At 39.8% G+C, this 13,823-nt stretch overlaps 1 protein-coding gene across 2 annotated transcripts in view; it reads right to left on the bottom strand.

Moving 5' to 3' along the window:
* STK26 (serine/threonine kinase 26) overlaps positions 1 to 13,823 on the bottom strand; it is a 55,003-nt gene that overhangs the window by 2,385 nt on the left and 38,795 nt on the right. Inside the window, exons 4-11 of one of the 2 annotated variants that reach the window (XM_030305858.1) lie at positions 11,662 to 11,718; positions 6,314 to 6,422; positions 6,072 to 6,229; positions 4,492 to 4,677; positions 3,192 to 3,340; positions 1,852 to 1,945; positions 1,343 to 1,405; positions 1,123 to 1,259 (exon numbers count right to left, since the gene is read on the bottom strand). In XM_030305858.1, coding sequence (XP_030161718.1) covers positions 1,123 to 1,259; positions 1,343 to 1,405; positions 1,852 to 1,945; positions 3,192 to 3,340; positions 4,492 to 4,677; positions 6,072 to 6,229; positions 6,314 to 6,422; positions 11,662 to 11,718 — 953 coding nt within the window. The remainder of the gene's footprint in view (positions 1 to 1,122; positions 1,260 to 1,342; positions 1,406 to 1,851; positions 1,946 to 3,191; positions 3,341 to 4,491; positions 4,678 to 6,071; positions 6,230 to 6,313; positions 6,423 to 11,661; positions 11,719 to 13,823) is intronic. The other variant, XM_030305859.1, reaches the window with a different exon arrangement.

Here is a 13,823-nt window from a genome sequence, read left to right as displayed (position 1 = left end):
AGGGGCACCTGGGTGGTTCAGTTGGTTACACGTCCGACTTCAGCTCAGGTCATGATCTCACGGTTCGTGAGTTCAAGCCCCTCATTGGGCTCTCTGCTGTCAGCACAGAGCCCACTTCAGATCCTCTGTACCCCGCCTTCTCTTTCTGCCCCCTCCCCGCTCATTCTCTTAAAAACTATAACTAAAAAAAAATTAAAAAAAAAAAAAGAAAAATGCACTGAGAAGTGATATAATGGGATTGAGGCTAGAGTTAGTATTGCTTTATAACTTGTTTGAGCTAAGAAGCTGTGTGTTTGTGCATGCATATAAAGTCTTGTTTAAAAAGAGAATTTGTTGGGGTGCCTGGGTGGCTCCGTCGGTTAAGCACCAACTTCAGCTCAGGTCATGATCTCGTGGTTTGTGAGTTTAAGCCCCACGTCAGGCTCTGTGCTGACAGCTCAGAGCCTGGAGCCTGCTTCGGATGCTGTGTCTCCCTCTCTCTGCTCCTTCCCCACTTGTGCTGTCTCTCTCTATCTCTGAAAAATAAACATTAAAAAATTTTTAAAAATAAAAAAAATAAAAAGAGAATTTGCAAATGAAATGTGCGAACTGTACTGAATGGGAACGAAGTTAAACCAACAGCTCAAGAGACAGTGTGGAAACTGAAGTCAATCATAAGGACGTTTTATACTCTTCAGTGACCTCCTCTACCTAAAATCCTTCCTTTAACTTTTCTTACAGGGGTTAAACTTTAGCACTGGAAACTATGCAAATAGTAGTGTGATGAGGGTAGCGGCAAGAATGAAAGCATTCCTAAATGGTATTTACAAGGGCCCAAATAAAAATATGCTCCATATCGACCTTTTGTTTATATTCCTGCTAGCAGGCAGAGGAGAAAAACAACAAAACAGGCCATTTCATTCAGTGGAAAACGACCTTGTAATGCCCAAAGATAATAATTCCAAAAGCTAATGTTTAAGATGGGCAACAAACAAAACAGTTTTAAGCATACCACTATTTAAGAAGTGACTTAATAATGAGGAATGATTGCAATGACTGAATCAAGGTAATTCTATTGCATCACGAACTAACACCCAACAGAAAATGTTAAAATAAACATTTTAAATGACATTTCAAGCTTACTTTTGGAATTTCTCAATTAATTTCTTCACCATTTTATCTGTGATGCCAGGACAGGCAGCTTCAGCCACAGCAATACTTTTCTCGAGTTCTTCAATTGCCTGATTCCTGCTAGCGTTGTTCTCATCCTGCTGTTTAAGCTGAGAAAGAATCAATAGCAATAACATTTAAAATTACTATACTTCTTGGCGTAGATATCCAAAGATGATGAATCCATACTTACTTCAGCAAATGCAGGTGTGATTATCATAGACAAACAGCTCAGGGTCTGCACAAGATCTTGCTCCTTTGAACAAATAATTTAGATTATACACATGAAATTAAAATAATCATTCATGTTTTTCTTATTCCATAACAAGGGAGCACTAATTTGAATTCTCCCTCCCAAAAGACCCAATATAAGGCACGTCTCCAGGCTTCCTTTCTAATTCCCATCCATCATCCAGAAGGCTTCTAACTTCTGGGATTACAATAGATATCCATAATTCCACTGGGTTTATGCACCTCTAAGTAAAATGCATTTAAAAACATACCAATGGCCACTTAAATGACTTCCATGACCTTTACTTAATTAGCTCAAAACTAATGGCAAATGAAGCATACTATGGACACTGGGAGGTAGACAGGAACTTAGGGGTATTAAATTCTAGTAATTTTTGGCCATCGTAATCTCACTATGTAGTTCAACAGAGTCTATCAAGAGGAAGTAAGTGATTATCTCCATGAACATACTGCCCCATTCTGTAGTTTCTTTGGATCAGGCTTCTTTCGCACGGTGGTAAAGCTCCATTCAGGATGAGTATTATTTTCTCTGCTGGTGGATTCCCTAAAGAGATTGCCCAAAATACTAATATAAGTTCCTAAATAATTCAGCTTGGTGAAAATATCAAATCAATGCAGCCACACTCTGAAGAGTTGTCCCGATATAGACAAAAATCATAGTATAAAAAAGGATGTGATCTCAGTTTTAGGTAGATACAATTTACTTGAAGAAGAGCAGTAGTTCTCAACTCTGAAGTATGCATCAGGATCACATGTGGAGACCTCTTATTGTACAGAAAGGCCTGCCCACACCCCTCCCCACTGACTGGATCAGGATCTCCTGTAGTGTGGCTTTTGATTCTTTAAAAAAATTTTTGTCATGTTTGTTTGTTTGTTTATTTTAAGAGTGAGAGAATCCCAAGCAGGCTCCACACTGTCCGTGCAGAGCCCGATGTGGGACTTGAACTCACAAACCGTGAGATCATGACCTGAGCCAAAACCAAGAGATGGACGCTTCACCGACTGAGCCACCCAGGCGCCCCTTTGGATTCTTTTTTAACATTCCGTGTGCTACTTTCATGGGCCGCTAAGGCCAACAAACCATTACAACAAGGCACAAAAATCATCCTGGTATTTTTTATTGTTTTCAAAAGTAGGGCAATTTCTCATAAAGGCAGGACTCTGAGAGTATTGTCTAAAGAAATTTGGTGTTGTCTTTGTGCCAATTCATCAAGTGGAAGAGAAAATTCTGGTATAACCCACAGACTTTCCTAGTCTAAATTAAGTTATGGACTTAGAAGATAAGATGTCAATGTAAATGCTGCAGTTAAAAACTGGTGTAGCTTTTTTAGGAGGGTCCAAATCACACATAAATGAATACTTAAATATATCAGTCTGATCACAGTTCAGGACATGGCCAAGAGGTGGGAAAGGCCTGGCAGTCAGTGCTCCAGAGGGATTTTGCAGGTTTCCCCCAAAGTATGAGAAGACATAGCCTTTATCACTTTGGGCAAACTGATGTAACACTTTTAATAGAATCTTGTTCCCAAATTTTGTAATATACTCAAGTATCCACTAGGGGTTAGACCGAGACCATTTAAAACTAGAGCAATTCACTTCTAAGAAAAAACATGTTTCTAAATTCATTGTACTGCACAGACTGTGATTTTAAAAGCTTTTCACAGTTTCTACTATAAAAATTGAAAATACAGCTTCCATTTTATGCTAGAGAAAGCATAGCGGATACTGGTTAGAAGATACGCAGTATTCAAACGGGCTACCTACATAACAATGAAATGATTTGTACATACGAATCAGAGCCCTCAGAATCAGATTCATCATCACTGTGCCCTTCTGCCTTCCATCTCTTAAATCGATCTATCAGTTCGGTCAGATAAGAAGTCTTCTTTGAATTTTTTACAATGAATTTGTGTTTCAGAAGTTCTTTAGCTGTAGGACGCTAGGGAAAGATATGAAGGTCACATGAATATTTCGAGGCCCTTTATGATTGCAAGGTGTGGTAAAAAAAGTAACTTCCATTATTAAGCTGAAAAGGTATGTCTGAAAAGTATGTCTACAGACACAAGGACAGCTAAAATGCTGTAGGGCAATGGCTAATTCTACTCTTTGAAGTGGCTCAAGGCAACCAAATTAAATTTACTACTCTGGTACCAATTTGTTCAAACACAATGGACAAAAAGGTGGCCTGTCCACCAGCAAACTGGCAGGTGGGGCCTTCTCCAAAGCAGAGAGACACGTGGCAAGGTTTTGAAAATGGAGTAAAAATTTACAACCATTTCACAATAGTGCTTTAAAAATACTTTTATTATATTTACTGTAAGTTGAAAAAACTGGATGAAAACTAGCAAGGCTAAAACTTTTATTATCATCTGCACCTATCATGTGATCCCCAGATTAATCCTCTCCCCGTCACACGTGAATTCATACTGCACCTAAATACAAATGCCACATCCTGTGGGGGATATTTCGCTCCTAGTATTTTGTCAATATCAGAATGTTCATTCTCAATTTTAAAACAGTTACATCACAACTTAGTTCTTGTACACTTCTAGCTTCTAGAAGTCACCAGGCAGCTTTATTTTTGAAGTAGTAAAGCAACTGTGATCAAATCTGCCAGGTAAATGAGTGGAGTTCACTAGACATCAGTAAAAACATGCAACTTCATGTTGGAATTTCTCAACGTTAAATTTTGAAACGAGTGAAAGGCACACATAACTTTTCATGAAAAATGAAAACACTGTTGAATAAATATCACTGTGAATAGTTACACGTGTGCTTTAATAGTGACATCCTACAACAGAAACCTTATTTCTCAAATTTCCTTCCTGCTGAAATAGGAAATGATCAATAGAATAAGGAGGAAGCTAGGGGCCATGAGCAAGAGAAAAAGATACAGGGCAAGGAGAAAAGGAAGTAAGGACCTTGTTAAGAACTGAACAGAATTAGCAAGATAGGGGGGAGAACCAGGTTCCTAGAAGGATCTTAGACAATTTTCCCATGCACTGTATTCCCCACTGTAGAAAAACTACATTTGCTTTAAATAGCTTTAATAATAGAAAACAAATAGTAGTAAGAGCAATATATACTCACAAATGATGGATCTTTGTTCAGGCAAGCATCAATAAACTCCTTGAAGGACTTAGTAAAGTCTCCAACAAGAGTTGGAGGGTTGTTTTTTGGAATAAGAAACAGAACTCTCATTGGATGCATATCAGAGTTGGGTGGCTCTCCTTTGGCTAGCTCAATAGCAGTAATTCCCAATGACCAAATGTCAGCCTGAGGTAAGAGAAAGAAAAAAATATTACCTCGAAATTCCATTCCAGCAGACTGCCACAAAATAGCCTATGGGTCATATGATATTAAAGTGTCCTGGGGCACCTGGGTGGCTCAGTGGGTTGAGCGTGTGACTCTTGGTTTTGGCTCAGGTCATGATCTCAATCTCATGATTCATGAGGTTGAGCCCGGTGTCAGGCTTCTTGCTGACAGTGTGGAGCCTGCTTCTCTTTCTGCCCCTCCCCTGCTCACTCTCTCTCTCTCTCTCAAAATAAATAAATAAGCTTTAAAAAAGGTGTCTTAAAAGGAGTGCCTGGCTGGCTCACCTGGAAGAGCATGCAATTCTTGACCTTGGGGTAGTAGATTCAAGCCCCAAGTTGAGGGCAGAAAGGACAGACATACATACATAAACAAACTCAGAAAAAAATGAAGTGTCTCAAGAAATGCAATGGCAATAAATTTTTATTAATATAATTCATGTATTTAAAAAAATTAACAAATTCCTGGGGTGACTGGATGGCTCAGTCAGTTCCGTGTCTAACTCTTGATCTCAGCTCAGGTCTTGATCTTAAGGGTGGTGAGGTCAAGTCCCACATTGGGCTCAGCGCTGGGTGTGAAGCCTACTTAAAAAAAGAATTATCGGATGAGCACCGGGTGGTGTATGGAAACTAATTTGACAATAAATTTCATAAAAAAAAAAAGAATTATCAAATTCCCTAACTTTTTGTCTGGCACCATATTCTAGACACTGAGGATTCCAGTGGTGAATAAAGCAGACAAAAATCTCTGCTCTGAAGGGGCTTGTGTTCTAACGGAAGAGACAAATATGTAAATTATACAATGTCAGATGGTGCTAGGTTCAATGAAGAAAATAACAAATCAGGATCATGGAATAATGGATGATTGCAAGGGGTTGCAAATTTACATGGGATGGCTAGGGAAGACTATTCTGTGAGGTAATGTCTAAGCAGAGACCTGATTGGGAGGAAAGTTATTCCAGATAGAAGGAATGGTGAGTGCAAAGGTCCTGAGGCCAGAGCGTACTTGCTATGTTTGTGGGACATAGCACCCACTGTGGCCAAAGCAGATAGAATATAGAGGGAGAGTAATGAGAGATGAGGTTGAGGAGGCAGACAAGGGCCAGATCATCAAGAGCCATGTATGTGATAGTAAGGACTTTGGATTTTATTCTAAGTGGAATGGAAGGCCATTGAAGGGAATAAGGTCCAAATATGATCAGCATCCAGGGAACTAATGGTTTAGCAGTAACACTTGACATAACTCTAGCTTTAGAAACACTTCTAAAACAAGGAAAACTGGGACGGTTTATTATATAGAATAGCACGCTCTATAAAACCTATTATTAAACACTAAAGTTTGTACAGGTAACACTTTACTTTTGAGTCATAAGCCGACTGTTGAATAACTTCAGGAGCCATCCAAAATGGTGTTCCCACAAAGGTATTTCTTTTAATTTGTGTATCTGTCAGCTGGCCAGCAACTCCAAAGTCAGCAAGTTTAACATCTCCTTGTTCTGACAGCAAGACGTTGGCAGCTAGGAGGAAAAAAGAAACAAAAAACGCTCAGTTTCCTCAGAATGCAGCTACTTTTCTCAGGTTCATGTAAGATTTTTGTATACCTTTTATGTCTCGGTGAATTTTCTTTTCTGAATGCAGATAGTCCAGACCTTTCAAAATTTCCTTTAGCATGGTAGCAATCTGGAACTCATCAAATGGACCAGCTCGAAGCTTAGGGGGAAAACACACACACTTTTACAAACATATATAAGTTCCAAACAATGAAGTACTAACTTGATATGATCTTTGAAATAAGGGAATCACTTAGATATATGAAGCAATTCTGCTTATTAAGCCAATATTTAAACAAAGGAGAAAAAGATTAAAAAGGTAAGGGAAGATAGTAAACAAGTTAAGTCTGAAATGGTTAAGGCTGAAATGGTTTTTAAATGGATTAGATTTAATCTCAAAAGATAATACAAGCAGTGTTACCTCTGTATGTACTAGCTCCAAATCGTGAGGTTCTTAAATATTTACATCAAAGATTTAAGAAATACTCTTAAATAATGACAGAACTAGCTTTCTTTTCCTTTCTTTCTTTCTTTGGCTAGGAAAAAAAAAATCAGCTACTTAAATTTTGACATTTGCTATTTAAATGATTAACTATTTACACTAAACTGATTTTGAGATCAAAAAGTCTGTAAGATTTCTGCAGCAACTCAGCTCAATGGTACAGGTCAGCCACAGCACAGTTCTTAGCATTTATGTATCTCAATAACACTGTAAAGCAGGCAGCCTTTCCGAGGCTGAGATTTTAAAAGTTAGTCAGGAATACAACAATTAATCTGTTCAGACTTCATTGTAAAAAAAAAAAAAAAGATCGAATCATGAAGGGGTATGGTTTTTTAACTAAATGTAACACATTTCCCCTTTCTTTCCCCATCCCCGTCCTAAAGCCAATAGTTCCAACTGGAATACAAGGAAAGCAATGATTAGGTTTCGGGAGAACTTGTAATGGAGTATCTGAAAATCTCCCTTTAAAATAAATGGCTATTTTAAAATTCTGGTACCTCATAAAGCACAAACAGTGGACTGTACAATATTATTACAGGAAGGGTGGGAATCTGAAGTCAGGGCTGAGGTTGAGCTGTTTGCTGGAAGGAGGGAGGAGGTGGTGAAAATCAAACATCGCCCACTCTGCCTCACACTGGGAGGGATTCACAGCTCTTTGGCACCTTGTGTATTTCATCTTTCATGAATGCCATATTTATTCTGAATAAAGGGCACTTTCATGTTGCAATTTAACAGCTTAAAATAGAACCCATACTTCAGTTTCACCACTAAATATTAGCTGTGTTCTGGATATACAGTATACTCCAGGGATGCCCGTAGTTCAATAGGTGCCTTTCCTAGGTAACATTATCTATTTACTTATAAGTCTATTAACTTCCACTCCAAAAGTTTCTATTGAAACAGTAGTGATTAAAGTTGTTCTCAAAGGTGAAAATGGCATTTTATTGATTGCCGGCAATGAAATTCTGAGGTACTACCAAATAATTTAAAGACAAATGTTGGTACCACTGATCAGAAAATGTTGACAGGGCCAGAGGAGGTATGCCCTCACTCACTTAAGAAACTGGGCAAGGTCTGGGATGCCCGGGTGGCTCAGTCGGTTGAGCATCCGACTTCAGCTCAGGTCATGATCTCACAGCTTGCGGGTTCGAGCCCCGCGTCGGACTCCGTGCTGATAGCTCGGAGCCAGGAGCCTGCTTTGGATTCTGTGTCTCCCTCTCTCTCTGCCCCTCCCTGGCTCATGCTCTGTCTCTCTCTCTCTCTCAAAAATAAAATAAACATTAAAAAAAAGAAATTGGGCAAGGTATATATAAGGGACACTACTTATCATTCTGAAGGGCTTCTGAAAGTGGCCTGGATAAGCCAGTGTGTTACCTAATACAGAATTTTTAAAAATATATTTAAGTAAAAACAAACAAAGAAGAGGTCCTCAAGACCCACTGGCTCATCTGGTATATTTAGGTCCAGCTTAAAATTCAGGAAAAATAAAATCTCAATTAACTGGGTACTGGAGGAAGATGGTGGAGTCGGGGAGAAGCCATGGCAGGGCAATGGGAACTGGGTAGTACAGCTGGGTTTTTCTGGTGCATTATCAGACAGAAAACTCTTTCAAGCCTTGTGGTTAAAATGCATCATTAACCATGTCGACAATGATGAGAGAAGGAGAAAAAAGGGAGCTGGAGTGATAGAGGAGGTAAAGTAGATGGAACAGAGATTGCTATTCCCTGGGAGAGAGAGAACGCTGAGATCTTGGTCCACTGTCCCTGGAGTGCATAACTGAACTTGTCTTCAGTGGCCAAAGACAGTGCCGTGTCTCTAATAGCTAATATCTCTGCCTCCAGGGCCAGTGTACTGGCCTTATTGTCAACTGAGGACATGCAAGAGCGGGTCACCTGCTCTTTCACAGACTGTATACTTGTGGGCCTGGGGATCTTCCCCACTCCTGTGACTTTCAGCTGGTCCTAATGCAGCAGGTTATGTCAGTGCCTTCTCTTACGGTTAGCATATTGTTTCCAACTTTTGTCTTTGGTGCTCATATTTTATCCTCCTAACCTTATCATATGTGTTTTTGTTGTAAGCCACTGCAATTCCCACTGGAAAGAAGTGAGGTATGATTTAAAAAAATCAGAGTCTGTTCATGTATAACTAATTTTTTTCAAGAATGGGAGAGAATCGGGGTGCCTGGGTGGCTCAGTCGGTTAAGTGTCCAACTTCAGCTCAGGTCACGATCTCGTGGTTCACGAGTTTGAGCCCCGCGTCGGGCTCTGTTCTGGCGGCTCCGAGCCTGGAGCCTGCTTCGGATTCTGTGTCTCCCTCTCTCTCTGCCCCTCCCCCACTCATGCTCTGTCTCTCTCTCTCTCTCAAAAATAAATAAACATTAAAAAAGTTAAAAAAAAGGAATGGGAGAGAATCTTGAAGTATACACTATAAAATGTTGATGTCAATTACAAGTCATAATCGCATTCCATTATTTAGGCACCAATTTAAAGTGAGAAATATTGGGGCACCTGGCTGGCTCAGTCAGCATGTGACTCTCGGGGTTGTGAGTTCGAGCCCCATGATGGGTGTAGAGATTACTTAAAAATAAAATCTTAAAGTGACAAATATTCTCCTCTCAGCCTCCCTGTCGTTTTTTCTTGTCCCTGGTAGCAGTGCCCTCCCTCAAACCCAATCCTTCTTAGATTCCCCAAATGATAGCATTTGTTTGTATGGCACTATACACGGAGAAGAAACAGCACATTTTCTCATCATTTGCCCTCCTTACAAAAGCCAGTTAAATGTTTATAATTCAATCACAGTATTATTGAATTCTTGAGCTAGGGACACAAACCTCGAGAGATCATTCATCTAATTTCTTCATTCAACATGTGAGGAAATTAAGGCACAGAGGTTCAATGACTTGTCCATTATTAGCCAGCTAGTCAACGGCAGAACCAGGTCTAGGACGTAGGTCTCTTGATTTTTAGCTACGACAGGGCTAAAAACATCTTAAGTTTATTGAACTTATGCAACTTGGCAATTTGTTCTATTAGGCAGAGATCAGAACGGCAGGATGAAATTAAGAGACTTCACTCAGAGATTACATAAAACTGACCAAACTACTACTACAGCTCACATTATTAGTTAGGGTTGGGCCAGCGTCCAGTGCTTAACATTGCTATTGCTGATCCTGCTGACGGCAGTGCACTAGCTTTGCCAATGCCCACGAAACAGGGAAGACGTACGGTTAGCACCTTGGGGGACCAGAGAAGGTAACTATGATAAATTTGGAAAGAGCTCTGAATATTTAAAGGGTAGGAGGAGGATCATGGAGCAGTTGAGACACTTCTTGTGGAGCTAATGAAAAAACTATTGTGTAATAAAACTATGTGACAAGACAAATGGAAATGGGGCCATTTAACTTCAGAAGAAAGAGATCTGACTCCATAAGCATGAAGGATTATTCTACGGAGAAATACCAGTTGTGTTCTATCACTAGAGAGGAGAAAGACAAAATGAACTCAAGCTTTGGGATGTGCGAATTAGATGAGACAGAAGGAAGGATTACCTAACTCAGCAACAGATTAAAATGAGATGAATTCCTAGAAGGAGATGAGACTCTCCATCAAATTTAATTACCACTTCTTTAGAATGCTTTAAATATGGTTCTGTTTAAAGGAAAGAAAATCTTAGAGTCATTTCTGTTCACAGGATTATTTGAAACTTTGGAGCCATTGGCAGGGAGGATTAAACCCCTTTAGAAATATTTAATCACTTATAGTTAGGGAAACTCATCTCCACTTAAAAATAAGAGTTAAAATGTTACTTGACGATCTTAGTCATCAAAACACTTTATTTTTAGAGACAGCATACTCTTATCATTTCTAAATCCAGGAGCATGCTAAGACAATATAAGTCACAGAATATCCAAGATGGAGGGGTGCCTGGGTGGATCAGCCAGTTTAACGCCCGACTCTGGAATTCGGCTCAGATCATGATCCCAGGGTCGTGGGATTGAGCCCTGTGTCAGGGTCCGTATATATTTTCAACATGGAAGAGAACTTAAAAATAACTTAGTGCAACTTCTTTGTTTTATAGGATATCCGAATGTAAGAAATTTGTGTGCCTGGTTCACAGTCACAGATTCGGTTACGAAGACCGCTCGCCCCATCACCTCACACTCCCATAGGCCAGCCCAGTGGCCATCTCTACTACACCAAGTTGCCTCTAGTAATTCGTATTGAATTTTAAATACAACTCCATATTAATAAAGATTTAAAAGGGAGAAGAAAACAGCAATGACAGAATCACACTAACTTGGGGAAAACAACCAGTGTTTCTCAAAGGAACTTATGTGTGTGTTCCCATCTTCATTGGGTGGAACTTTTCCTGTTCACTGCAGGATTTTAGCATCCTGATCTTTGCCCACTAAAATGGCTGTAACACTTCCAAGTCAGTATGACAACCAAAAGTACCATCACATTTCCAAATGACCTATAGAGGGGCAGAGAGAATTCTGCAGAGAATTGGGTCTGCAGGCGCACTTGGTGAGAACCCAAGAACTAGTTTTAGTGATACTTATCTGAATTACATATTTCAAAAATCCAAGAACGTTCAGTCTTTTCAGGGAAACGCCTGCAAAGTAAAACTCTAAACTGATGGCAATGGTCACACACAGTCCTAATTTGGGGAGCTTTATTTCATGAAGCTATTTGCGTTTCATATATACTCTAAAAACGTCAGCAATATGCCCAATCTTGCAATACGGCTCAATCTATAGTCCTGAATAGAGACCTTAATTTGAATGTATTATCTAAAGCAACCACTCAGCTTGCCCAAAAGCCATTGCTTACTCCAATTAAAATAAAAAAAGCTAAAGTACAGACAGGTATGTGTGTAATTATTTAAAAATACTTACAAGATCCAGTGCTGAACCACCACCCAGGTATTCCATTATTATCCATAATTTTGAACCCTGTAAAGTTATGAAACAATTTAATCATTACAAGCCTGAGCGAAATAACATAGTAGCATAAAACATTAAATCTGACAGACTAATGTACTGGTTCTAAAATACAAGTTTAAGATTAGTTGTTCGAAACGCAGAATATATTTTCCCACAGAGCATTACAGATAAAAGTTCTGAGTCTTGACCTTTCTCCCTACCTATTTAGCTTGTGATATAGCTAAATAAATACAATACTGTTTTTAAAATTGTTGAACTATTAAAAATTGTTACAAAACCCAGAAAAAATAAACCATAGCCTTAAATTATTATTTTGAATGATACTGAAAGGAAAAGATAGTTACATTAAAGAATGAGGAGGTATGTGGAGACTTGTAGAAATTTTGAAGTGTATTCATTTTGAGAGGAGAGAGCAGAAGTGGGAGAGGGGTAGAGAGTGAGAGGGAGAGAGAGAGAATCCCAAGCAGGCTCTGCACTGTCAGCACAGAGCCTCACATGGGGCTCAAACCTATGAACTGCGAGATCATGACCTGAGCCGAGGTCGGATACTTAATTGACTGAGCTATCCAGGCGCCCCTGGTGTGTAGATGTGTAGAAATTTTAAATGGGGCTTCTGGGTTTTTCGCATATGATTTTAGAGTTTGAGGACACTAGACAGTTTGCCTTGTTTCAGTTTTTGGCTTTTGTTTTCATGTACTTTCCCACTTTCATCAGCCATGATTAATGGGCATTTTTGGTACACAGGTGGAGCTTAGAAAGAATTAGTGTCCCTCTCCCTCCGCACCCCACCGTGTCCCACTGCCGAGGTAAATGGATATGAGAAAGGGAGTGCGTAGCTTAAAGAGCATATGATTACTCCAGGTGGAATTTACGTCACTGTAAATTGTCCAAGAAGCAATGGGGCTCATCGGCAGAGTATATATAAATTCCAAATCAGGTATACACACACATGTACACAGACACCCTTCAGCGCCATCAGATACAAATCAGAATAAACCATCGAATCTGTTCTTCTTTCAGCTCTAGCTTGAAATACTATGGACACTTCTCTCCCCATGTCATCAGTAGTATTCTCTGAATTTTTGTGGGACCACAGAATTGACTGTAAGTAGAACGGTTGAGTTTACTCTACTGGCAAGTATCCAAGTTGTGAGTGGCTTGTGTTTTAAAAGTCCATTATAAGTAAGGCGTTTAGAATTTGGAAAGCAAGCATTTTCCCCTAGAAGTAATGTCTAGGTTCCTGGGGTAACCCCCCACAAAAAGACAATTTAACACAAAGGTATCCATAGTACAGCATGAGGAGTGCCAGAGAAACAAACTATTTTTATCATAACAATGTTTCTAGGGGGAAAAACACACTCAGTGTTGTGCTTCACCCTGGGATGTCAGGAACACATTTCTTACCTTTACAGCCCCAGCTGTAGGAGGAGGATTCTCGAGCTAAACTCTAAAACTCTAAAATCCCTGGGAAGTACTCAGGAGTTCCATTCAAAACGTCCACATGTGTCCATGAGGCTGGGGCTTTATCATGGCAGAGAATGGCCCCCAGTAACCTCATGGTGGGTGACACTGCAGTGTGAGTACTGGGATGTGGCCTAATGTCAGGGGCCGGGGAGGAAGGGCTCAGGTAAATTGAGATTTAGGGATTCCTCCTTTCCGGATGCTGACACCATGTAAGATGCGCGCGCGCGAGAGGGTAACGATGTATCTCCCTCCCCCCAGTTTTGATGTCCACTCTCCTATCACAGCCTGAACTGAAGGAAGAACTGAGAGTCTTTGCTAGTGGCCGTGTCTCCGGCACAAAAAGAGAGCAAATACGTCCCCATAATAGCAGGGAGGGGAATGGAGTTCTAGGCATGGTTCACATAACTTGTCTTTATGTATAGAAATTAGGCACTCGGAACCTGAGAATTGTAAACCTGACGTGTCTTTATATTTTTGTCAAGAGAAGAAAAAAGTGACTCTCCCAGCAGTGCGTAGCTGGGGAAATTTTTCTTTTGCCACAAGATTGTTTCTAATAAGTACTACATTCTACCTTATGAATTCAGAATGCTTCCCATTCACCTGACATTTAAAAGAAAAATGAAAAGATCTTATTATTGGATGGTTATCTG

This window comes from Lynx canadensis, chromosome X (assembly GCF_007474595.2).
Source record: "Lynx canadensis isolate LIC74 chromosome X, mLynCan4.pri.v2, whole genome shotgun sequence".
Taxonomy (NCBI): Eukaryota; Metazoa; Chordata; class Mammalia; order Carnivora; family Felidae; genus Lynx; species Lynx canadensis.
This window is presented reverse-complemented; position numbering and strand designations above follow the sequence as displayed.